General features: G+C 34.0%; 2 protein-coding genes across 4 annotated transcripts in view; one reads left to right on the top strand and one right to left on the bottom strand.

The window, feature by feature from the left end:
- Nucleotides 1-1717: 1717 nt before the first annotated feature.
- On the top strand, nt 1718-10917 carry TUBGCP4_1 (Gamma-tubulin complex component 4; the record flags this gene model as incomplete). 2 transcript variants are annotated; one of them, XM_012945872.3, is made up of 4 exons in its annotated part: nt 1718-2136; nt 2171-5964; nt 8674-9046; nt 10378-10917. In XM_012945872.3, the coding sequence occupies exons 2-4, from the start codon at nt 4634-4636 to the stop codon at nt 10915-10917; spliced, it is 2244 nt and encodes a 747-aa protein (XP_012801326.1). In that variant the 5' UTR covers nt 1718-2136; nt 2171-4633. The 2 variants fall into 2 exon arrangements, with proteins under 2 accessions (XP_012801326.1, XP_051070566.1); XM_051210559.1 differs by having other exon boundaries at nt 2171-9046; nt 10378-10517.
- Nucleotides 10918-11070: 153 nt separating this feature from the next.
- MS3_00002903 (uncharacterized protein) overlaps nt 11071-26733 on the bottom strand; it is a 33123-nt gene continuing 17460 nt past the window's right edge. The window contains exons 11-15 of one of the 2 annotated variants that reach the window (XM_051210557.1): nt 23369-23879; nt 17961-18325; nt 13657-13846; nt 13100-13239; nt 11071-11885 (exon numbers count right to left, since the gene is read on the bottom strand). In XM_051210557.1, coding sequence (XP_051070564.1) covers nt 11859-11885; nt 13100-13239; nt 13657-13846; nt 17961-18325; nt 23369-23879 — 1233 coding nt within the window. In that variant the 3' untranslated portion in view covers nt 11071-11858. Of the gene's footprint in view, nt 11886-13099; nt 13240-13656; nt 21736-23368; nt 23880-26733 lie in introns of those variants that run through there. The other variant, XM_051210558.1, reaches the window with a different exon arrangement.

Here is a 26733-nt window from a genome sequence, read left to right as displayed (position 1 = left end):
AGAAGACCGAGAGAGATCATAGGAAAAAGTAACGTGAATATAATTGACCTTCGACACTGTGTTTGTCCAAGATTCTCCAATAACACGAGCATTATGGGATCCCAAAGTGTTATTTAGATGCCGTTCATGTCTTATGCTAAAGTTAACAGCTTGACATTTAGACAGATTAAGTTTGAGACCATTAACAACAGACCAACAATCAACACGAGACAAAAACTCATCCAATTCAATGGGATGTAAAGAGGTAGAAATCGGCATACATACACTGAGATCATCCTTATACTTCGCAGAAGTGTTTTCTGTAGAAGATAGCAGATCATGCAGAAAGGTAGAGAAAAGAAGAGGTGAAAGAACGGATCCTTGTTGTACACTTTCGTGGGACACCAGAGACTTTGAACACTTTCCGCCAAACACAGTGAACTGGTCCCTTCCAGAGAGATAGGAACATAGCCAATTTGTTATCCAGCTGTCAGTGTTGACGCTGATTAACCTGTTAAGTAAACGTTGTCTTGGTATAGAATCAAAAGCACAAGTATAGTCTAGAAAAGCGCATCGAACATACTTCTTACCCTCTTCAAAACTGAATACTATATTGTGATGCAGAACAGCAACGGCATCTAAGGTGCCTCTTTTGCATCTGTAAGCAATCTGATATGGATCAATGTGCTCTTTTATCGCAAGTTGAATTGGAAGTATCAATAATTTCTCCATTGTTTTGAGGAAAAGTGAATTTATTGTTATGGGTCTAGGTTTCACATTTTTATCACCAGATACTTTCTTAGGTATAGGGATTATTTTTGTCTTTCTCCACATTTTGGGTATGAGATTAGTTTAGAAGGATCTGTTAAAGATACTCGTGAATGGATAACATAGAACGTCGGCATATTTTTTAATAAAAAAGTTTTGGGATACCATCAGGTCCTAAACATTGGGATGAATTCAGTGACTGGAGACATCTTCGGATATCAGTTTCAGTGAAACTAGGAACAAAACTATTCTTCAAACCTGTGGATATAGGGAGCATTGCATCCGATGACTGACGTACAAAGAACTTATTTGAGTCACAAACATTCAGCTGGTCACCGCTTCTAATGTGCCTGTCACCTGTAAGTTTTTTAAAGCGTTTCCACATACTTGACTTAGTAGGAATTGAAAAGAACCTACCTTATTAACTAGCGATAGGCAGTTAGAATTTAGCAGCTCGGGAATCAACATACGAATAATGTTCATTCACTTCAACGCATACTACCTACCACCACGATGTCTTTTATTGTAATTCTTTGTAACTTGTACAGAGAAAGGTCGTAGACTTTTCATAAACGCACCTGTGTAGGTTATGTGAATAATAGACATAGTGGGACTTGAAAACAAAATGAAAGAAAAGATAACTTGTCGAAATAATTCGATGGCAGAAACAGTAAACCTCACTGCTGAAGAACTTCGGTTGGACACTTGTGCACATCCGCAGAACACATCTGATGCTACTCAGTTAGTCCGGAACATAATCTCGGAAATTATTCAGAATTCGATCAGCATCTCTGATGCTCAGACAAGTTTTTTTCATAAAATTAATCAAAACATGTTTATTTGCTCTTACTGATTTACGGACTTCTGAGAGCACAAAAGAAATAACTTCATGACATCTTATAAGAAACATATAGACGAATTCACTTCTAACATACACCATTATCATGCAGAAGCCTTTCACTGCTGTGGCTACTGAATGCTGTTACAGTTGATGGAGTCTCATTAGAAATAATTTCTGTGTTGACTGCAATCAGTTCAACGTAAGTCACTGCTGAAGTCCACTAACTTCAGTCGTGCTTTCATTAGCAAAATGAGTGAAGTAAAACAAGTTATTTTTTCATGAATGTTGTTCGTATTTCATTCTGCATCTGTTATACTTCTATATATGGCAGCCAAGGACGCTTAACAAGTTCACAGTTGCCCTACGTCAATGAGCCCTCTCACTGATTTTAAATGAGTGACATAAAGCACAAAAAATAGAGAGCACGCCACTCTCGTTAGCTATTTTTGATGGCCACCAAGCATTTTGAGACACTTCAGCCAAACAATAATGTATTACGGATATATGCATCTAAGAAAGATTTCTCTGCCTACATTTTCCTGCTTGTGGTAACGATAATTATCTTCCAATTTTACTAAACAGTACGTTACTTTGTAGGGTTTTATGAAAGTGTGAGTACAGAAAGCGGCATATTCAAACACGGTGGCTACGTGTATTTTTCTACAAATCTCTCACAAAAAGAAGGGGAAGAATCGATATCTCCCCTTTATTTACGCTTTCGTCCACCTTATTTCCTCTTTATTGGTTGCTTGGTTGTTTGTTTGACCCCAGTATTAATTAGATACTTTGGATTATGTTCTTATAACTGAAGAATGTTTAAATTTTTTGTCGTTTTCAGTTGTTTTGTAGTCTCCGTATTAATTCAGGGTCATTTACTCAAATGACCAGTTAACAAGGTGACTCGAGTCACTCAAATATTTTACGTCGAAGAATAATGGGGATTGTAAACATAAACCTAGTATAATGCTTCTCAAATTTTAGGTAATACTGCAAATTTACTAGCCCTGTTTGCTTAAAGTTATGTGTTGTATGTGCTTGTTGAGATACCTTGTGATATTGGGGTCTAAACATTAAGAAATACTGAAGCCAATGAAACTGCTACCAAATTAATCTTGAATAACCGTTGTTTAGTTGCTTATGGGCTAAATTTTTAATTTCAAGGTGAGAAGTGAGTGGAATAACTGACGCTACATTGTCGGTATTTTTGCGGACGCTAAAGTGATATTCAACGCAAACATATAGGAGATTGAAATCCAGCAACATAATAATCTAAGTTGAATGTAGTTGACAGACATACAAGTCATCTCAACACTTAATTGCCTGAAATAGATATCTAGTAACGTAGAGGTTGCTGTGACCAAATGGAACTCGTTCTCTAGATATCGGATAAAAGCATTCTACATCTATGTGCAGGTTGAAGTCTATTTTTGATTGATATTAGCCTTTAACATAATCGTCTTCTATAATCTACTCGTCATCGTCTCAAGCAGATAATATTGCAATTAGATGCGGTTTTTTCCAAGACTGTGTCTTCATTTCGAGCACATACATGATCCTGACCATCCTACAGTGTGTACGAAGTCATAAGTTTTCTCAGTCAACATGTCCGTCGTTCTAAAAGTATTTGTGAAAGTAAGTTATTTGCATCTGAAATCATGATCAGTTGTCTAACCGAACCAAAGGGAAGTGCAGATAATAAATATATTCTATTTCTGTTAACTAGTTCCCTTCATACTCACCAAACTTTTCAAAACTTGGAAAACCAACTGGTGATGAATAGGCTAAGTTACTCCTGAGCCTTATAACAGTCAGTCTTTAGGTGATTAAATTAAGGCAATATTTCTTTAGTTGGAGTCACTGACTCTTATTTGTATCTCTTCAGGAAAGTGCTCATATATTGATTAGAATTTCGATGTAACCGTAATTTATGGTTAAAGATTTAGTGTGATGCCTCTTGAAGCGCTCTCATTGCTATAGATGGATTCCTTCCACTGGAATGTGTCATCACATATTTGTTGCTTCTCGAACCCATATTTTTCTTGACTTCCTATTACTTGTTTTATTACGTACTATTATTTGTATTCATATTCTCGGTTCTTAATTATCCCTCTTGTGATGGTTGACTCATGGAAATAACTCGTGTCCGTCTATATGGGCAGTTATTTAAGTTCAAGTAACTTGTTTCATGTCACTGTCGCCTTTGCTGTGTTATTAGTCTGGCTACCAAATTTCGGGTGCCCAACGTAAAGTTTTACCGTTCACATGTGAAAACTGACATCATTAAGCTGTGGGCATTTAAAGGTCATCTGTTTTTGTTTCTTTCGAACGATCGGTTGTGTTTGGTGAAGGTACGGTTATACCAAGGTTTGATAGTGAACATCTAGGAATACTGTAGACCATTATCCAACTGATGTTATCCTAAAGCATTAGTAAAGTTCTACGCATATTCCAAAATATCTCATGAAACACTAATTGCTGCATTCGATATGGAGTGCTATAGAATGGGTGGCAACTGTTGGGTTCCCACTGGTTAACCCGATATGACTCGCTAGATAGAGTCCTAAAGATCAGAAAGGCATTTTCACATCTAGCCTCTAATTAATGGGAGCAGCATTCTTAGATCGCGTTCCATCTTTTTTTATGTGCAATAAGCTATCCTTTTCGAAGCAATAACCATCATCCTTCGTTACTGCTTTTTTGTGATCATTGCATAATTTCCTCTGTTGTCGTGATGTTTTTTGTGATGGAATTCTCGATATTTCGTTATACCAAGGTTTTTACGTTATTATTAGATGAGAATGTGGTTGATACGGATGGAATCTCATTAGTTAGAAATTTATTGTTTGAACCAAAAAACCACCGGGCAATAATACGACAAAAAAAATCAAAATTCTTATTATATTGAAGAATATTTTCTTTTATTCTCCTCTTGATATTTGCCGATTTGCAACTAAAACTTATATTATTTGATCATATTATTGGTATGCCTAAAGCTTGCTAATTTTCCCTTCATTCATGTAGATATACTTCAGTTCTACTTATTAAATGTTACATGAGTTGTTACTTGCTTTACATGGAATTTCCGGTGGTATATTCGTCCAGTCTGATAAGACTAAAGATGATGATTTAGGTATAGACCAACATTTAATACCCATATCAAATAATCTTCCTTTTGTACCACAAGGTGAACTTGTCCTTTATGCGGAATTATTAAAACTTGGAACTTGCTACAAATATTTGCAAGAATTTAATGAACGCTTTTCCGAATCATATCATGGTTTATATTTATCTGCATTTGCATTCGGAATTGATGATTCACTTAAGGCATACAGAAAAGATCTATGTACACTAGAAACTGAACTTCTGATGGATGCTGATCTTGGTGTTTCACACATTTCTTACCGTCTTCATTCCTACAAGATTTTATTGCCTGTGCTTGTAAAAATCACTAAAAAGGTAGAAAATATAGTTACAAGCCCTCAAACTACTGGCGTTAAGTCCAGCTGTCGGCTTTTAGATACAATATTATCAGCTGCGCCTCCTGGTCTACCAGGCCCACGATTCACTATCCAAAAGCTAGTGTTTCACATTATGCAAGTGTTTTTACGACAATTGTCATCGTGGCTTATATATGGAGTTGTTCATGATCCTTTTTATGAATTTTTTATCAAGTTAGAAGATTTTACTTCAGTCTCTACCCACCCGAATCCATCCATTTTACAAGGTTCTCATGGTTATTTTGATGATCAATCAAAAAATGATTCAATGACGACAAAACCAAAATTTTTGATAGATAATGCAAACCTACCATCATTTCTACCAACTTCATTTGCCCAAAGAGTGCTTGAAACTGGTGAAGCTGTGTATTCTGCCACCTGTGATCCATCAGAAGCTTCTTTCTTACTGGAATTAGAGAAAAATTATTGTCCTCGTTTTGCGGAACTGTCAACTTGTTTGGAAAAAAATTCAGACGGACTTCAGTCGACTGGGAAAACTTTTAGTAACCTGATAGATCTTAATGAAATCAGTAGTTTAGTATGCGATATACAGAGTGTTGTCTCATATCATGCTTGGTGTAGTTTATTAAAAGAACACAAATTACTTCAATATCTTCGCTTAGTTAAAGATGTCCTACTTTTAGGAAGAGGCGAATTATTCTTGGCATTCCTTGATCATTTAAATATTTTAAATAATCTCAGCAACAGTAATAACTCACGTTATGGGACCACTTGTGAAATCCAACATAACATTTTAGACAAACCTCCTCCAGCAAATGAAAGTGCAGTTCAGGCTCTGGAATACGATGTTACTGAGGCGTTTCTGGGAGCAGCTCGATCTTTAGGTATGGATGATGAAGAACTAGATTCCAATTTTAAGTATGTCACTGTGTAATATTGAATTTATCAAATGTATGTAGACAGTTTTATAGTGTTATGTTACTTCTATGTCAAACTGCTCTTATTTTTGCCGAATGAGTATATATGTATTGTTTGACTTATAATTCTCAGTTATCACAAGGATATTTGTGTTCTGGCATGTAAGCCATGCCTGTATTTTATATGAAAGTGTTTTAACTTAAAAGCTGATGGTTATAAATCGAGTATAAAAAATTTAGCAGTTCAACGTCCAGATGTATTTCCGTCAGGATGTTGATCTCAGCATGTTCGTTCTGTTAATCCAGGGGAACTGCATTATCCTTTTTTGGCTATTTATTGGTAAAATTTATATATATTCAAGGATTTCATTAAAGGTTAATTTATATACCTCTTGTTTTACAACGGAGATAATTGGGTGTATTTTATGGACCAAATTTCTAGCCCGTCGTTCTGTCCGAACATATGGTTAACACATGAACATTGAAAGTACAAACGACGGCGTCTTTGAATGATGATTCACATTTAATTAAATTATTGAGTGATCACTAGATTAGACGCAGATCTTTTGAAGTTAAGTAAGCTATGGGTTCTCACTGTGAGGCGTATTAAAAACTCTTGATTTTTAATGCACAGGATATTTGACATCAGTAATATGAAACTAAGTTTTTGATGATCTAAGTTTAATTTTACTCACCTTATAGTGAACCTTTTCCATTTGATAATATAATATAAGGGGTAGGTGATACAATCATCTATGCTAAGAATTCAACATTATTATTACTACTACTATTATCGTTATCGTTCTCTGGTTTACCATAGATTATTGCATAGCAAATACGTTTATTAGATATACTTATGAAAATCTTCACCTTGTCCTACGATTCTCTATGGTTCACCGTATTGTTTCGATCTTTTGTCTTCGTTATCTAAAGGTGTAAAAATTCGAACCAATATACATGAAATATAAGTAACTGTAATAACGGCAGAAAAAGTAATTGGTTATGACTTTTTAAAAATGAGTAAATTAACTTTAAAAATTATGTTGGTTTGTTCGGCAAAATTATATCGTTATGTAAAATTATTAGTAGTTCTGTCGTGTGTGCTACTGACGTCGACGGATATATGAAGTATGTATCACCAATCGAAAGTGAAATGCCTGGTGGCAGAAGTTTAAGAAGACCGAAGAAAAGGGGACAAGAATAAAGAATGATTGGTGTGGAGACGAAGGAACAATCAAGTCTGAGACGATTGATTGACATTTTGCAAATGAAGTATTTAGTGTATGGTTCTCAGATTTTACTAAGACATTCTGTAATTTTGTATACAAATACATTTGGTTGTCATCACCTGTGTTCTCTTTCACTATAGTACTATAAAAGGCAACATTGATGAAGTGACTTTGTAATCAACAACCATATAATATCAGGTTGTAACCAGTCAATAAAAATTATTTTGTAAATAAAGACACATGATACTTCACGTGGGTTTTATTATTTAACTAATCTTTAGCTTACCGAATAGCCACTGTTTCTGCTGGGCCTAAATATGATAAAGATAAGCAGTATACATTGTCAGTAATAAGTGTTAAGACGATGGGAATCGGCTATCATTACTTATATTGTATTAATAATGATGCGGAGACTCAGAGCATTTCATATTATGATTGCACCTTTTAGTACTAGTTGTTAGTTTCCCGTGTCGTAAATGAATAACAACTATCTGATACTGATTGCCTTACATTCAAAGTATCGATATATGTGCCGAGACAATCATAAAACATGGGCCAACAACCAGTTAAAGTTGACGGAATAAGCCGTTAGTGATAAGTGGAGAAATCTGATTAGCTCACCTTATGAAATTTGTCCTATGTTGTCTAGAAAGAAAATCAGAGCTTCACGATCAAATCACCCAGTTAAGTAAACGCAACTTCGCCAAAACGTCATATTCTAAATATGTGGGATCTAGCGACACTATCTAGTTGTTCAAACCGAAGTAGGTGGAACAAAATTTAAAACTAGCCTACCAGTTGAAAACCACATGCTTTCGCCGTTAACACACGTCCCCCACTGACTGACACCCAAAGCTGATATGATTTATATTTTAAGATTGAGACTATTGACACAAATAAATTTACTGCTGTACCTTGTACCTAAGGTGGAGATTCGTCTTCATTTTCAGTTGGAGGAAAAATATTGATGTTCATTTTAGGTTATCTTGTGATAAGTTCATTGTTCAGGTGAACAGTAGCTTGAGAATCGTGTGTACAAACGATCGCAATCATCTGAATAGTGCAAATCAAACACGTCCGAAGCTTCCATCTACAGAGGGGGCCGAAATTCATTGTTTTCGAACATCTACAGAGTCTTCTCAGCTCTCAAATACTCGATTAGGTCAACAGTCTTTATGAACAGCTACCATTACGTAATAAGTTTTGTCGGAGTCATTTCCCTAGTTTTATCGGAATTCAGTTTAGCTCAACTTTCTCACCAGATAAGCGATACCATAAAATGACTTTTGTTGACATTACTTTCGAGTGATGTGTTCAATCAGTCCTAGGACTTTTCATAAAGTTACTGGGTACAAAAATTGTTTTTCTGTGCATTTTCTAAAATCATACTAAATTTAGATTCTTGGATCAGTAATTTGAAAAACCACTCGTTTTGTTCCACATTTAAAGTTTAGTTTCCTTAAATTTTTAATTCTATCTAGATTTTCAATAAAGTTGACAGCAGCTCAATCAAATAAATCGCCAGAAAATATTACTGTTTGGGATTGTTTGCACTTATGCATTATTGCTCCACCGGTGTTCGAACGTTTATTCTCTCCTAATATTTGTCGTGCTTATGACAGTTTATTTCGATTTCTATTCGCTATCCGTCGAACACAACTGAAATTACAACAGTTTTGGGCTGATCAGATTCTTTTGTGGCGTCGTACCTCTGCTCGTAATCAGTCCAATGTAAATTATGATCAAACACCACCAACCAACGTTTTTATTAAGTTGCAATCCTGTATAGGTCGACGCCTTCTAGTTCGTAGTCATATGGCATTTATTATTGAGAGTTTACAGTATTATTTACAGGTTGGTTTGCTATCATATTTGGGAAAGGGGATCTTCATTGTCATTTTAAAATATACTGGTCGAATATTATTTGTTTCCTATTAGTGTTATGATTATTCACAAAAGTCACTTCTCTTCTATCTGTACTGTTTATGTCTAGGTAATTCAAATTGTTAGTCGTATTCATACACTTTGAAAATGATCAAAATCGTATAAGCATATTGGAAGCAAGAGAAGTATAGTAACATTTGATTTGTATTCAGATTACCTGATCAAACCAAGCAATATGTTAATGAATTGAACTAGAACAATTTGTGAATGCGTAATCTGAATAGATATAAGCCTCATAGGATTAATACAATAAAGTGACCAAGCAAATGTAAAACTAGTCAAATATATACAATAAGGTACATAAATAAGAGTCCAAAATTTGTTGTATGGTCTAGCCTATGGTCAGAATTTACCAAAAAATGTTTTACCTTTTATGGTGTGGGAAAAGTTCAAATTACCCAGTGTTTTTATTTTTGTTAGCAAATGATATCCTCGTGTGCCATGTCCTCAGTAACATTTTTTCAATTCATATTGACCCACTAATCTTTGGTACTATATCCGACTTGTTGCTTCCTCATTTATTTTGCAACTCTGTTCCAAGGTAATAGTTATTGGTGTATAAGCAGAGTTTTTCTACTGAAATTTTGACGGCTCAGATACCTCATTTCTCTCCAATTGCGTGGGGGATTATCGTTGCGTATTAATTATTTGATCTATCTAGTTCCATTTTCAAATACACTTGATAGTCCAGTATGTAATTTTATTTTTCTCGGTGTAGGAATAGGTTAAATAAAAGCTAGGAGTGACCGAATCAAGGCACGACATCAATCTAAAATGTTCTTGACTTGGATTGAGCCATAGTGTTAGGTCTAAAGTATGTGGTTGGAATTGATGTAACCATTATCGTTAATGGTTAGAGAAGTTAGGTTAAATGGATCAGAATCGTTCAGGAAAGCTAAATGCATTCATTCTTTGTTCTCCATTAGATTTTGAGGTTGAAAATGATATTATCTTTTCTATACTGTGAGTTAATCGTTTTTTTCTTAAATCATACTGCCAATACTAAATGTTGTCCACTACCACTACACAGTCAATAGTACTAGTAACACTTTTGAGTCATAGTTCTCATTGCACTCATACAAACCGTAATTAATAAAATGAATAAAGAAATAAATGCAAACTGGATTGAATATATTAAATTGGGTTATCCACACGCCTTACGGATGAATCGGCATACAATCCCTGGTACTATCATTATTTTTCCAGAATATCCGCACTTCATTTCTTTCTCTTCCTCACAGGTGGATGTAATTGAAGCACAATTCTCACACTTGATTCATCGTTTACATAGTGATCAAGAAATCCGATTAATTCAAATCGCACATGAAGCTTACCTGGCTGGTTTACAAGCACAAGCATTATTGTTCATGCCAAATATAAAATTATGTATATTACAGTTGTTGAATTATTGCTGTCAATTTGTAGATTTATCAAATCAACAATACTACAATGATCACTTAATGAATATGGATGATGACCATAATCATCAATTGTCTAATGAAGTGCACGAGATGGTGAATAAATTTTATAATCAAGCAAAATTATTGTATGATTTATTAAATATTTCTTGTTTAACCGGTGCTAAAAGTAGTGTTGGTTTCAATCCTGGCCATACTGCTGTTAATGATCGTCGAGACTTCGAATCATTATCGTTACCTGGTATTATTACTACTGCTACTACCAATGGTCCTCTTTATTCAGACACAACAGATTTAAATCAGTTATTGTTACGGTTAGATTTTAATCATTTTTATAGTGATTCATTGGAGAATTTAATCTAATTATTGTTGTCGACTGGTGATAAGTCTGTAGATTGTTTTTTATGTAACTTTTATTTACCCTTTTAAATATTGCATTTATTCATAAAATTATTAATTGATCTCTCTTTATGGGGTCGTATATATGATGCTTGTTGAAAAAAACCATACAAATAGAACACAATTTTATTCCTTTAAACTATTTTTCCTTTCTGAACAATTTTACTGTCGAAAAATATTAGTGTAAATGTCTGTGTATTGTTGAATTTATTCATATAATAGAAGTGATCGCTACATCCACGTGCAACACTGTGCAAGGCGATATATATATATAGTTGACAGTGCATCAACCGACCAACCACACTTCTATTTAACAAACAATTGTTCTTTGTAATAATTTTCAATCGCTTGTAAGAAAGAATTTATTTTTGGAAAAAAAAGAATTGATCGATGAAATAGATTTCTCAAAGGATAAAATCATGACATCTAAGTACTATGTTGATGACGGTGTAATAGCTCGATAAAGTGACAATTTACTACAACCACTAAAATAATAAAATAAATTCAAAATCAATAACTTTTGGCAGACGACAAAGTTTGAGAAATAAAAAAAGTCATCATTCATATGGTTAGATATAGAAAAGTACAATCGAAAAAATAAACAAGATTTCTATAAAATATAGTAAGCGTAAACATCATTATCATCATCTATTACAGAGTTGTACCCATGCTTCATAAAAATAATGGGTCGTTTTAGGCTATTTTGTTGTCAGTTTTCTTGTGATAAAGAACGGACTCTTCACATTATTTTATTGGCTTTTTAATTAATTACTATAGTCATTATTGTTATCTATCACACAGATTAATGTCAGTTTACAATAAAAAGAAACAACAAAATTAGTTAATAATAGTATGAATCACTGCAACTAACAAGCAATGTAATAATTATGGGATTAATTATATTTTTATGACCAATTCTCCCAATCATCAATCTAAAATTAAATTTAGATAAAAATAATTATGATCAGCAGATTACTGTCAATATACATATGTATTATTCATTGAACAATTAGTGATAATGAGTGGAATAAAGTAAAATGTTCTAAGCTTTAAATACAAAGTTAAGGACAGGGTAGTTTACCTTATGGATTCAGTTTAACTGAAAAATGATGTGAATCATAACTAACATAAACAAATCGATTAGTGGCGAAACTAAATCGATTATTGAAATGCTCGATGAATGTACTGTTAGTGTAAGGTTTACAGAGATTGTAGGATTTATTGTCGTTAAAATCACTAAATGACCTTAGACAAACATTGGAAACCAAGAAAAAAACACTTGACAACTGTTTTATCCTAGTCCCTTACACGCATTAGTGACAAACTTCGAGCAGTTATTCCCGGAGTTCTAGTGAGAAGCCATGGCCAGCAGATTTCGGTCATGTCGAGTGTTACTTAGCAATGACATTACAAGATGGGTAATATAACGAATAGACTGACGTTACAAATGTAAAACACTAGACACCACTCCAATGGTCTAAATGTTTGTTATAATTTCTGTTATTACGACCTAGCTACTCCTATTGCTTGATATTCTTGGACACTACTTCTCTCGACAAGTCCCCAAATCAGAACACGACTGCACAGGAACGTAATCATATTCCAAATAAAAATGGTTAGATGGAAATAAGGATCACAATAGGACAAACGTTAGTATATTTATAATTTTTACATAAGAAGATCCTAGGGTCTTCCCCAAGTCTCCGCTAGCGCCGATTGGTTAAGAAATAGCCAACTAGCGTCCTCAACACAATCTTGTAAGGAACATGCTTTGATCCAATCTATATACCTCTAACAATGTTAAAGACCAGTTGGGACACTTGAAGGTCCTCAATTCGATTCCTGGTGGAGTCGTGGATGCACACTACTGAAGATTCTCACACTTATATGAAATACTTAGTTTTCAACAGTTGTCTAAATAACATCAGTTTGTGATGTAAATTTCGATGAACTTAACGATCTCCATAAACTAAATAAACCACAGCTCCACTATTATACTATAACGTTATATAACCAAAGGGCAAATCCAATTAGACACACAAACCCGAAAGAAAATTGTAGAAGAACGAATCCAATCTTTAAAAATAATCATAATAACCAACAGAGTAAAACAATTTTTTCGCTTGAAAGAAACGGAATTACAAACCTCATCAGTTAACTGTAGCTCAGAATTCTTAATTGTGACGGCCTCGTCTTTATTATTATTAGTTTCAGTGGACTTCTTATTGGTTTTATCCAGTGAGTAATTTTTACGTTCATTTTCGGAATCACTCCAAGCTTCATCATCTGAAATTACAAATATTACAGACAAAATATATGGAAAAATTTTTCCAAGACTCATTTACCAAGTGTACAAGTTCGTGTAGTTCGCTTTGAGTTACATTCTAAGTATGAGGGATACTGATTATACCCTCGACTGCTTAAACCAAAATGGACAGAGTAAGACACAAACCATTTACGTATTGGTTGAAATTCAAATACCTTAATTACTGAGCTACCCTAAAAATCTTGGTTTGGTTCAGCCACTCGTTAATATTTTGGACCAACTTCTACATCAACCATCGAGCAACAACCTGTCGTTCTTAAACTTCGTTAATTTAGTCTAAGCGTTGAAGAATTGCGAAAAATGGGACGAACAAAATAACCTGTTAAGATATAACTATGAATAAAGATAATATGATTTTCAAAAGTAGGATACATTACCAGGAATTGATGCCTTATATTCAATAGTAGACCTTTCAGAAGAATGGACGGTTGATTTATCTGTTGTAAATGCTTTTGCAGTTGTCATTTCATCATTTTCCATTTCATCTGCAAGTATCACAACTGATGATAAACCAGATGTCATTTCTTCAAAATCTGACAAGACATTTGTTGGATTTTGGTCTTCTGTCTAAAATATTAAAAAGCAGGATTACAAACTTCAACACGTTCCATTTGAAATGGCATTCTCTTTTAAGGGAAACGTGGTAAAGGCATAATATACTGGAAAACTTTTGGCGACTAATTAGCCATTTGGGAAACGCTGCCTAGTTATAAAACAGTTAACAAAATAAAGTAATGAAATAACAGTGGAGTAACAGCTTTGATCGTGACAGTTAATCTTCACAAGTTAAATTATCGCTCGTATCAAAGAATAAAGGTCAATTTTACGTATATACGTTCATATTCGGTGTTGGACTAGCGTTGAGTTAGGACTATATCGTAAAGTTTCAGTCACCCACTGACATCAGTTATGATGCGGTGCGGTTAAGGTTAGGTATAAAGAGTTAAACTGCAGCTTTGAGTTAGGTTTGCAACAAGAACTGACATCAGTAATAGTTTAAAGCCTTGTCACCTTCCTGTTTACAAACTTCAGAAACTTAGGGTTGCAGTTTAGATTGAGAGTAAGGAAGGCAGGAGATTATCTAGCCTCATTCAACACTCTCGATTACGCGGTGAACAACACGTGCTTTAAGAGCAGGCAGGTTATGTAATTTAGCCTAAACACTATCTAAAATCCACTTTTTGGTTGGATAATAGATAATTACATTGATTTCAAGCACTTTAAGGATCAAGTACTGTCGATTTATACCTGGTGAATAATAACATACGCGTTACTCATCACTGCATTTCAAACTTTGAGCAAAATACGAGGCGCTATCCTAACTCTGATGGGCTAATTCAAGGCAGCCAGTATATTTTACTTTCACTAGGAGCATAAGTTAGATACAAATTTTCTAACATGAGTTACAAAAATAACAACATAGAGAGTATTAGTTCACACAAGACGTTAGATACTGCTTGTTGACAAGTGACATAAAGCAAGAAGCCAAGTTCCAAGGTATCTTCTCAACTATTTAAGAACAACTCAATATAATGCACATGATCTCGAAACACATATTAGTAACCACACTGCTATTTGATTAATGGAATAGGATCAGCACTAAAGGATAAGGCAAACATGACATTGATGACTTACTCAGTGATCAGTTAATGCACATAGAATAGAACAGAAAATTTTCTATGTTGCTTAAGACTGACTAATAAGATCAAACCATATAAAGTAAAAATCCTACGCTTAAGTAGAAATGATCACAATAGTAGAATGAAATCCAAATGTGTTCTGACAAATATATACATATAATCATAGAAAATATTTTTTTATACAGAAATAAAAACGTTAACTTTACCTAAATACTGTTGTCAGTTACATGACAATCAACACAAATCAGAAATAAGATCAGCACAACTGATTGATATATTGTTTTAACAGGTTGCCATTCAGCTGTTAAACCTAAAGTTATTATTCCTATTACTCCATTAAACTAAATTATCTTAAACAATGAATTAATGATTTTATAATAATTTAAAGTAAAAACGTAGAAAAAGGCATTAAAAGTACAGTATAGAAACGAGCCAATAAGAATTGAGAAAATAACTTTGAAGTGAAATCTAAAAACAAGTGGTGTTCAATTCACGTTATATTATATGAACAGTAGAAATACCTTTGTAGATTGCTTGGGACATTCAAAATGATCATGGAGAATTATTTATTAGCCATGATAGAGTAAAATACTAAACCCAGATTGGATATACAACACAAATCAGCAATACTCCTGGATCCTAATTTTAAATATAAAACGCCAAATCTATAAACAAGAACAGACTTATAAGAATCTATTTGCCTTACAACGGTTCGAGATGACGGATCTTTTATATCCATAAGAGCAGTGTTAGGTGTCATTGTTTTTCAATTTACAGAAAAAAGGTATAGAAGATTTCAGTGGATTCACTATGTAAGATATGTTTGTATTGTGTAATGTGATTGGTTTGCTTCCATGAAGTACTGATTTAGAATAACTGCTTTTTTACTGACCAATAGCTGGCTAAAATTAGTCACGGTTGTTTTAAAGTCCTCTTATCAGTAAGCCTAATATGTTGATATTACCATTGACTTAAAAAAGACAAACAAATAAGACATTCAATCTGAGCCAGCTTAGGTAACGATCTTAGGTTGTAAGAATTTGACATTGGTCCAACTAAGTAAAGTTATATTGCTAATCGAACAAATGCTTTGTATAAGAATAATCTCAACATACTGAATGATCCATGTATAGTTCAGGCAATCAGATATGATGGACAAATCCACGTGAAGGAGGCACTTTTAGTGTAAATTTTTATAAACAAATTTATTACTTAGCTGTTTAGCGCTTCCAGGTTTTCAATGATTGCTTAACTAAGATTGATTCGTGATCTCAATATCACTAAACAATCACGTGCTAACACTATGTACCTTGTGAAAAGAAGAATATCACGCGATTTCTAATTCATTTTGAAATACACACCTTACGGATATATGTAGTATTTTCACTTTCTTTTTTTCTCGCGTTGAATATATTGATTAGAATATACAATAACAACATGACTGTTAAAACAAAAATCCATATCTTCAGATATGATATATGTATATATTTTACGTGACAACGAAATTATATTGAGAATAAAACCTTTTAATAACAAGATATTTACAATGATAAAGTAACTGATATATTTTATAAGCTTTCGACAGTCTAGTAGGATAAATTACAAAAGAGTTTCTATATGATTCGAAATCATAGTTCGCATGTTTGTGAAACATGGTCTTTAAAAATGGACAGTAATGGTAGGGTACTATTATTTGAATTGCATTGTGAATGTCGGGTAAGCAATACTAAGGTTAAACAAAGGGTGCTGGTTAGCTAATGAGATTGTGAATCTTTGTCTAATGAGGCATTTTGAACATCTGTTACGTAGGCCTAACCAGGTGGAATGTTAACTGATCCAGGAGTAAGTTGTAAGAAAGTTAGGGAGCGACCAAACCAAGATGTGACGTCGGTCCATGAAGTCACTAACTGTTGAAATGAGCAGTGTAGGTAGCTGCAGACTATATGGTTAGGGTCCGCAGGACTATCACAACCAGTAGTTGGATAAGCTAAGTGATATAACCCTGAATCGGTCGCAGGGATTCAGATCCACTCATTCATTGTTTTCCCTTCGGCAAAATCCGACTCACACGTCCGCGTCGTGCCTCCTGGATAATGAGACGAATGACTCATGAACTAACGTGAGCGGTAACCCGGGTGGTGGAGATCGGGCTAATCACCCACTCTTACCTATACCCATCAACTGATTACGAACTCCACAGATAAACATAGCACAACTACATTTGGAATGGAAAACGACAAAAAAGTTTCTCGAAAGTGGTGCATCTATCATATGGAGTTGCTCGTCATTGGGCAAACTCCAAAGGATTGCAGAAACAACTATTCTAGCCCTGGTAGTTGTGCTGTGCTTTGATGTGGCCTGTTTCTCTCCAGAAGGGCCCACTAGGCTTCACCAACTTTTTTGACTAGAAGGAGGGAGACCCTTAGTTTTAAAATACTTATACTATGTTGTTTCACAAACTGATACGGATACTATTTCTGCTACTTAGAAATTGGTCTTGGTAATTTTTATCTCACTGTGCACAGATGGTCGAATATGACAAGCTTTAGTTTGCTAATGATTCGAAAAAAGGGATTGAAAAATGAAAAGCACAAAATAATAATAATTGGAGACAGCTGCAAGGTTTATATAATTTATTTTATATTAAACAGTCATAAAATTGTTTGATTTATAAAGCTGAGTGCTACCTTGAGCATTTTTCTTTACTTCGAGGTATTATTCTACACTTTGTATTGTCCTAATACATTTTCCAGAGTTTGGTCAGATTACGAGCGGCATATGTATATATAGTCGTCATAGATTTTCGTTTGATCCGATGTTATTATCTAAGAACTCAAAATACTTTTACATTCTGGTCACGACTGTGAATTCTCAAAGAACTCAAAGATCATAACAATCACGTCTGTCACTTCCAAGTAAGTGACGAATTAGTTAGCGCATACATATGTACATAGTTTACTAACTTGTAACGCTAATTGCTGTCAACTCTAGGACTTTAACATGCTCACCATATTTAAAATAATACAAATGAGACTGCTTACCGGTAGAGTAGATGAACATTCGACTTTTATATTGTCCGGTTTAAGACTATCCGACAAGTTTTCTTTCTTGTTACAACTTAACTTCCTCAAGTGTTTGCTTTTATTCAATGGTTTTCTGTAACTATGTTTTCTTCTAGACTTGCTTTCGTGATTTGATTTCTCATTATCATTATTATTACTACTACTACTATCACTATTACGGCGGATTTTCTTTTCAATGCTATTGTTTTGATTGAAAGATCTACTACTGCATTGCGAATCACTTCTGGTACTAGTAATAGTAGTATCATTATTACAGTATTTTGTGATGAATTCATCATTTGAAATTTCTGATTCATTCTCCACGGTTGTATGATCATCACTATCTAATGGATATGAGAGAAAATGAAACGAATTTAAACCATAGTTTAAGATCATTGCCTAAATACAAATGACTTCTTTGAGAAGTGTAATCATGTTGGAAGAGTCCCAAAAATATCCCCCATCAAAGTTCTTAGAGGCCCAGAAAACCTAGAAGGCCTTTTATCCAATCAGCGTTGAGTATAATCATCACAGAAACATCCAGTAAATGCAGAACCACGTGTCACGGTTGTGATTGGATATCTACCTGTACTGCTACTGTTTTTAGTATGGTTCCAGAAATCTAAGGACAGGCGTGACACTGTAAACACCCTCATTTTTCTGCACATAAACTAACCTTGGAGTAAAGCTTTTATTCGTATTTCGCGCCTTTTCTGTAGCATTTCAGTTGACGTACAGATGTAGTTGGGGATATCAGAACTAGCTAGGAAGACAATTTAAGCGGGTCGGTAGCAAGAATGATTAAATCAAAACTTCTAGGTTCCGTATTAATACCACAGTCAGTCAGTCGGCTACAACGTAGGACAAGGTACATATATACATCGATCTAAGTTGCCATACTTCATTAGCACAACAAGGTGAACACTAAATTCATAGTAGTTAATTCAATGGTGGTAATACATAAAAGATTGCATATAAGGATATAGTACAGAAAGAATTAGTTGGTAGAAAGAAAGATATAAAGCAATTTTAATCTCATAGTTTAAGGGAAGACACAGAGTATATACACCTACGACACATGAGATACTGAACAAGCTTGACCACAACTACCAACATATTATTTCACATCACCAAACTTGATGACAATGTGAACTATCTAGTAATGAGATAACATTATTCGAATCGGATAAGTTGCTGGCTTTTTTAACTCAAGACCATTTTTCGGTAATGTTGAACAACTATTTTACTGTTATCTATCATTGCTATGCTTGGCTTTTGTTGACCGTCATTACTGTTCACAGTGATTACCTACATATTTTATAAATCTACATTTAATTCGTTTTCGCCTAATAAAAGTATTCGAATTCAATCACAATGACTTTCTTAGAATTCATTTGTTATTGCAATTAAATTTTTAGATATTGGCAAAACAAATGGTGAAGGTTTTAGCCTACTCTCCTTAGATCTGAAATTTGCCTCATTTTGTTTCGCCTTTTCAAAAATAACCTTGTATGATGTAGTGAGAATTCAAAAATGAAGCGATACAATCACTGTAATTTGACTAGAAACACCCAATCACTACGTCAAACTAAATACGAATACATCGCCGGAAAAGGATAGTGACAGACGACACGCTTGTTGAACATTGAAGATGTTGCAGATAACCTCAGGTAGAAATATTTATGACTTTCAAAAGATTTACTCCTACTTCTTTTGGTAATATAAGTTTAGCATTCGTTAACCCTAGTGAAAAAGGTTCCATTCTATCATCGACTTGGTACTGAACTGATGTTGAAAAAAGATAAACTCAATAGATTCAAGAATGAACGTTAGGAAAGATTAATGTACTGAAGCAGCTTTTTTAAAAATATCACTTCTTGAAAAAAAGCAATGCCATAACATATTCCAACTGACTATTCTTAACGTGAAAGTTTTTCATGATTAAGGTCATTCACATGAAATTTAATTTGATTTCCGTTTGGTCATCTACAGTGGTCTATTCAGTGATTTATCATACAAATCATGCTATTTCCAATCGTTAGTTATGAGAATTTTAAAATCATTATCGTTAACAGTGAATTTTCAGTGATTATTCACTTAAGCAAAGTGCAAACGATTGATAAAAAGTGCAGCAAAATCAAAATGTACTGGTTACGACTAATCAGCAATAATTGAAAATAGTTTTTGATTATTCGAATTTTAACGTGTAAAATACTTGTATTAAATAAGGAACGACTACGTATTTCGAGTGTATGATACTTAAAACACCTAGGTCTAATGGTTAATTGATGTTAGGAATAATGAAGGCAGTGATAACTCTCTGGTCGCCCATACCGTGGGAGGGTACTGATTTTTGAGGTAACAAAAACTGAAACGGGGTTTAAGGTGGTCTTGATAACCTGCTTATGTGACTGCACTGCCCAAGAAAGTGTCTGAGGCCGGTTACGCACTGAATTTATGTAAGTAGTTTCAGATGTGCTAGCTCCAAAATTTAAGGCCTTGATGCCGTCGGCGAATATCCGCGGAGCAAGGTGAGATGTTCTATTCTCAAAGCACACCTTTGCTAAACCGGTTTTTCCATTGTAGTAAGTAAAGTGCCGCGAACGCTTGTCCGAGCCAAGCATTTTGTCGGTTATACCTCAGTAGCTAACAGTATGATTTGGTCTTCTGATCAATAACTTTGGCGCTTTCAGTCTGACCACACTCCAATCGACTTGACCAATGTGGTAGGAATTAAGGGAACGAGTGTCTCAGTATCGTATTTCAGATATATTCAACTTCGAACGACAAGCAATGAATAATCGAGATAGTACTAATTGGATACAATTTACTAATGATGACCTGGATCATATATATATATATATATATATATATATATATATATATATATATATATATATATGCGTATGTCAGATAGAATTAATGTGATAAGTATTTAAAGACAATTAGCTGGTCAGATGATAATAACTTGTAAAAATTTAATAAGTAAGAAAACCATATGATTACGGTGTGCTTAACTTCCTATACTTGAACATAATACTAACAACTCCAAAGAACACTGGAGTCGATACTTGATTATAATACAAAAATTTCAATACACTATTTTGGATTATTTTTAACACTTAGTGGATGTCAGGTACAGAAATTTAAAAAAATCTATGAACACTGAAAAAATGATTATAGGGTGATTAGTGTTCTATTTGTAGTTTAAAATTGAGGACTGACCTTCGTCGAACAACACATACAAAACCAGAAAGCACCACACAGCAATTTTGTCCCGTAGACTAATTTCGAGAGGCGATTTCCGGAATTCTGGTTAGAAGCCATGACCAATGAATTGAAACCAAGTCAAGTGTGAAGCAGTTACTTACCGATGACATTGGAAATTGGTTGAGCAGTATTGTGAACTGAACAAGGTTAAAAAATCAAACCAGCGGCTGCTTCTTAAATAGTTTAAAAACTAAGCAATCGTTGCAAGACCTGAAGGTCATGAGTTCGATCCCCAATCGAGTCGTCATTAGGGTGACTGTTATGACCTAGCGTCTCCCAATTATTTTGTTTTTGTCAAAATCCCCGTCGCCAATTGTTATGACCTTGGATGTCTGACTTTTCGATCACACGACTTATCTACCAATCCGAATACGACTTATACGAATCTTCGCACTAGGCCAACCAATGACGTTCAACCGGTGTGGGCAGTTTAGTGTCCTTATTGGTCCTATGTCCTACGAGCCCTTCCACTTGAGTCCAGAACAAGATACCAGCTTCCGAATCAGAGCAGATCGTTTATTTCAGGCATACTTAGTTTATATATCAATCACACAGACCGCAACGTACCATAAAATAGGAAATAATATTTGTACACAAATAAGCCCAAAAAGTGGCTGTGAATGTGGGAGGCAGTAGTTAGTAAACTGAACATAACTTAAGAACCGTAAATCGTACAATAATAAATTATAGGCCAAAATAAAGCTTGTCATAAGAGGGATATAAATATACATAGTGTAATTGTTGAGTAGTTATACAATAAGAATATTAGTCCATGAATAGTCCTCGGAGGTTACCTGTAACTTAATCTCCACTCGGATATAACAGTGACCCTAAAAATTCCTCGAATAAAGCTCAAAGGGACAACGAAAACGCTGGGAAACATCTTATCCAACCAGCATTCAAAAGAAGTTCCTCAGAAAGATCTAGAAAGTGAAAAACCACGTGTCAGATTTCTGGTTGGATGATTACCGATCCTGCTTCTATGTTTAGAAAGGTTTCACAACTTTCCGGAAGCTCAAGATCATATGAGATATTATAAACACCCTAGATTTTCTGTACACAAACTAACTTTGGAGTAAAGCGTCCTTGCCATATTTCGCACCTTTTCGATCGTGTTCAAGTTATCGTGTAGATTTAGTCTAGGAATTACTAGAAGAGCTCAGGAAATCGACTCAAGGGTTCAACTAGAAGATTTATCAGTTGTGAATGTAGACTCTTGAGCAGTTCCATACTTGAATGAAACAGTTGTTTATCGTTTGCCGGTTTTCAATGATCCTCTAAATAGGATCAGTTCGTGATGTAAACTCCGAAATTCTGCAATCTCGACAAAACCTCAATGTTAATCTAAAACTATATTGTCTTGTTCAATAATCTAACTGAGAGACATATTTAGCATCGGAAAATAATCAAATCCAGTTTTAGAAAAGAGCACAAAATATACAATCACTATTACACCAGATTACAATCTAAAACAACTAGATATGACATGATACTTGCAGAGATCTTACTATTTTGGTAAAGTTATGCACAGCTTATTTATGTAAACCAAACAACATTCTTATGTTCTTTATTTTGTTTAGTAATATTTGTGTTTGTGTCTTGAATTCAACTTTGCGACAACAACGTTCCAACAGCAGATCATATGATAGTAGAACGATCCAACTATGATTAATTTAAAAAACTGGAAAACTTCCAAGCTTAAAAAGAATGAGTGATAAACTTTTTGTAGAACTACACAATCCTAGATTCATTCTAATGACAGTAATAGATATGTGACGGTGGAACTATACTCCACCAACAGACCAAAATGAATTTACGACAACGGTTGTTAGACTTCTGCGTCAAATTCAAAACGAGTTGACAAATAGCTTATACTTTATTAAAAACCAAGTAAAGTATTTATCCCAAACCTAAACTTATTGGTTTTTCACGGTAAATGATTTGTTTATGTTACAGACATTCTGACTGGCTAATAACTGTGTGAAATCTCGCAAGCTTTTTTTACAGTTACTTAATTTCGTACGTATAGTATAATGTTGTCACCTTGTTCATCTGCTGTACTAAGTACATGAAACATCCAAAGTTGAAATTTTAAGAAAACAGATAGAAGTGCTAACCTGGCCATTCATCATCTTGAGTAACATTTAGATTTTTACAGGTTTCATTGGTATCGTTAGCATACCGAGTAGGTTCATTCGGTATGGTTTGCTTGACAGTTGAGACGAATTCAACTCGTTCATTAAGTCTTCTTCTATGAAATTCAGTTGAATCCAATAACCATACACGATAGTAATACCTTGACCAGAAATCAGCATCACTCATAGATTTATCATTAATTTTACGATCTGGATGAACAAGTTGAGTTAAATATGTTCGCATAAAAGGATATGAATCCAATAATTCTTCAGGACTAGGATGTGGTGCTTGTGTAAGTTCTTCAATTGGAACATTACTATATTCATGACTTTTAGCATTTGCTAACAGGACACCATTCATTGGTTGACAATTATCTTCATCAAAATACGCTGATCTCCAATCATGATATGAATGTATACCAGACGATGCTGGAGGCATTGGTGGTTCCAATTCATATGTTGCAGGATCTGCTCTAAGTAAATCAAGACGAGTCTGAAGCAAAAAATATATTTAATTAGTTACATAAATAAATTTAATAATAAAAGACAAACACGTGTTTGAAATGGTTACATTGATTAAGATTTTGAAAAAAACGTACAAGAATGTACATTCACATGACGTGTAAAATTAACATATATTTTTTAAATGTGGTAAATTATTAACCAAATTTTAGAATAAGATGTTTTAACCAAGCTTAAAATATCGGTTGTGTTAACTTAAAAAATGAATTTACTAAGTCAGTTATGCGTATAAACTTGATACTTAAAACTGATAAATCACTTACCGAATTCTCCCTATTATCACAATGTAGCAAATGTTCTATAAGAATGGAATTTCAATTTAGATGGGACGAGAATATTTCGATTTTTAAATCATATGCAGTAGGATACTAAACTTATTGGGGTGATCATAATGTTGGAGGGATAAGTGATCAAGAATGGTTAAAAAAGACCTCTGAATGAATGATTTTTGCTGTGCTGGCCCCTCACATTTTACAAATCTTATACTTGACATCGGAAATATACTGAGCAAGAGAGGGTTGGGTATTTTGAAACTCGACATTTTAATTACTCCTTATGACTTCAGAAAAACAGCATGACTAGAGATTCTCTTTACCTGCGTGAAACACTTTGATATCATCATACAAGGGTACAATCGCCAATACTTCATTTTCGAAACTAGAGCATCGTGTTTTCATTTTATCGTTCTCTAACCAAACTGCCTGGTATGGGAGGAACTTGAACAAGTATCCCAGACAATATAGCTTAAGTCTAACTACATAACCAAAACAACAGCTACAGATAGGTTCAGAAATAGCTTTCATAAATATGTCTCAACTGTTGCGGTGTGTGCTACTTATATGGACAGGAACTGGAAGTCGGATTCTTACTGACAGAAGAGGAAAATGTAGACACAAGAAAGAAAAACAAAGACAGAGTAGCAACACGAACGGGAAAACGAAGTTTGTAAGAGACAATTCAAGGAAGTTGAGCAAATGGTGAATTTAAAGCATTTTATTTTGATAGTTGAGATCATGAGTCCATTGAAGATAGACCACCATGGAAAACCTGGAAGCACTGCACGGTCGTTTCGTCCTATTGTAGGACACCTCAGTGATTATGCACAACACAATAAATTAGATTAACATACCCAAATCTTTATTTATTACAATAGTATCTTACATGACTAAATTTTAAAAAGTTCTATTCCTGATTTTGTTTGTTAAATATGTATCGTTAATTACTGTTGATTGTTAGTACAAGTGAATTTTGAAGGATTGACTAAAATATCCCCATCAGCCACAAAATGTATGTATCAGTTTTGTGTCATGATAATAGTGCTTTTATAATATTCAAACAACAGAATTTCTTCATAATATTTCCTTAAGAATATAAATTTTTCATTGTCATACAATAATCTACGTTTACATTAAAAAAAGCAAAGAAAACTAGTTAGACACCACGAAAAGTTAACGAAAAATGTAATGCGAAAACTGAATCTAAAACTACTAGGAAAATCATGCACAAACATCTTACAAATAATCAGGAAAATGGACATGGTTTACCAATTTTTTAATCAGGAAATACAACAAATGTATGTAGCATGTATAAAAGCACATTAAATTTTATTTTCTGAAGAAGTGGCTTATATTAAGTCACGAGACGTCGGAAAATTTAAAACCTAATTTTACCACTCATTAGGATATTAAAAATATATTATTTTTGTCAATTAAATTTTTGGTTTCAAAATTAGTGATTGTTACGTTCATTACTTAATTAACGCAGAATACGATATACAAATAACGGCACTCGAACGTATAGAACCCCACAGTCTCAAATCAGAAGACAGAAGTAGAAGTGATTGTTCAGTAAAAATCAGAAATGTACGGGAAATCATGGGTGTTCATAGATATTGGTGTTCGTCATAACATCATTATGATTCAGCCAATTTACAAGGAGGTAAGTTATGCTACCGTCCAATCGTAGCATGCCACGTTGATATTCTAGAAAGCTCCATCAAGTTCTGATCGGGTGGAAACTCTTCGGCTCTTTTGGAGACTCCGTTGTGCTTCTCGGAAACCGTTTCAACAATGATTTTATCTGCTTGACCAAATGGAAAGAAGTAGAAGGAGGATTCGGAAGTATAATCCACTGATTGACAGTTGAATGATATAACCAATACGCTACCGCTCCAACTGTTGGTTGGAATATCAATAGAATGAGTTGTAATTATGGAATAATAAATATCTAGTTTTGAGTAAATAGTTGAAAAGGATTCTTTTGATGAAAGTTATATATATATATATATATATATATATATATATATATATATATATATATATATATATATATATATCAGTCAGAACGATAGCACAAAAGATGTACACTGATGATGATAACAATAATAATGATAAAGAACAAGAATAATCAAACAGAGAACAAGGATTGATGAGAGTGATAAGTGAAACACAAATAGGTAACACTAGAATGAATTATAAACCTAGTGGTACTTATGATGTTTGTACAGGGATAAAATATCGTTTGTCTGATGATAAATGAACGAACTGAGCTTATAAGATCAAAGGCAAAAGTTTGAAAAAACTCTCAGAAATGTTTATGTAGTGTTGATAGGACTACGTAGATAACGCAATTAAGAAAACAGCTTTTACAAGTCTATTAAGCTCATCTATGTACATAGTTCTACAAAAAATGAAGCGACGAGAAAGCTGAAGAGTCTGAGTTTTTGAACGTCTAAGGAAGTTATGAACAATAAAAATGGAGACAGGATAAGTGTATGCTACGTTTGAAGAGATTACGATATCACCTAGGAACAGCGAAACGGGACG

The sequence above is a fragment of the Schistosoma haematobium genome, chromosome ZW (assembly GCF_000699445.3).
Source record: "Schistosoma haematobium chromosome ZW, whole genome shotgun sequence".
NCBI lineage: Eukaryota > Metazoa > Platyhelminthes > Trematoda > Strigeidida > Schistosomatidae > Schistosoma > Schistosoma haematobium.
Note: the sequence above shows the minus strand (reverse complement) of the source record. Positions and strands in the feature narration are given on the sequence as shown.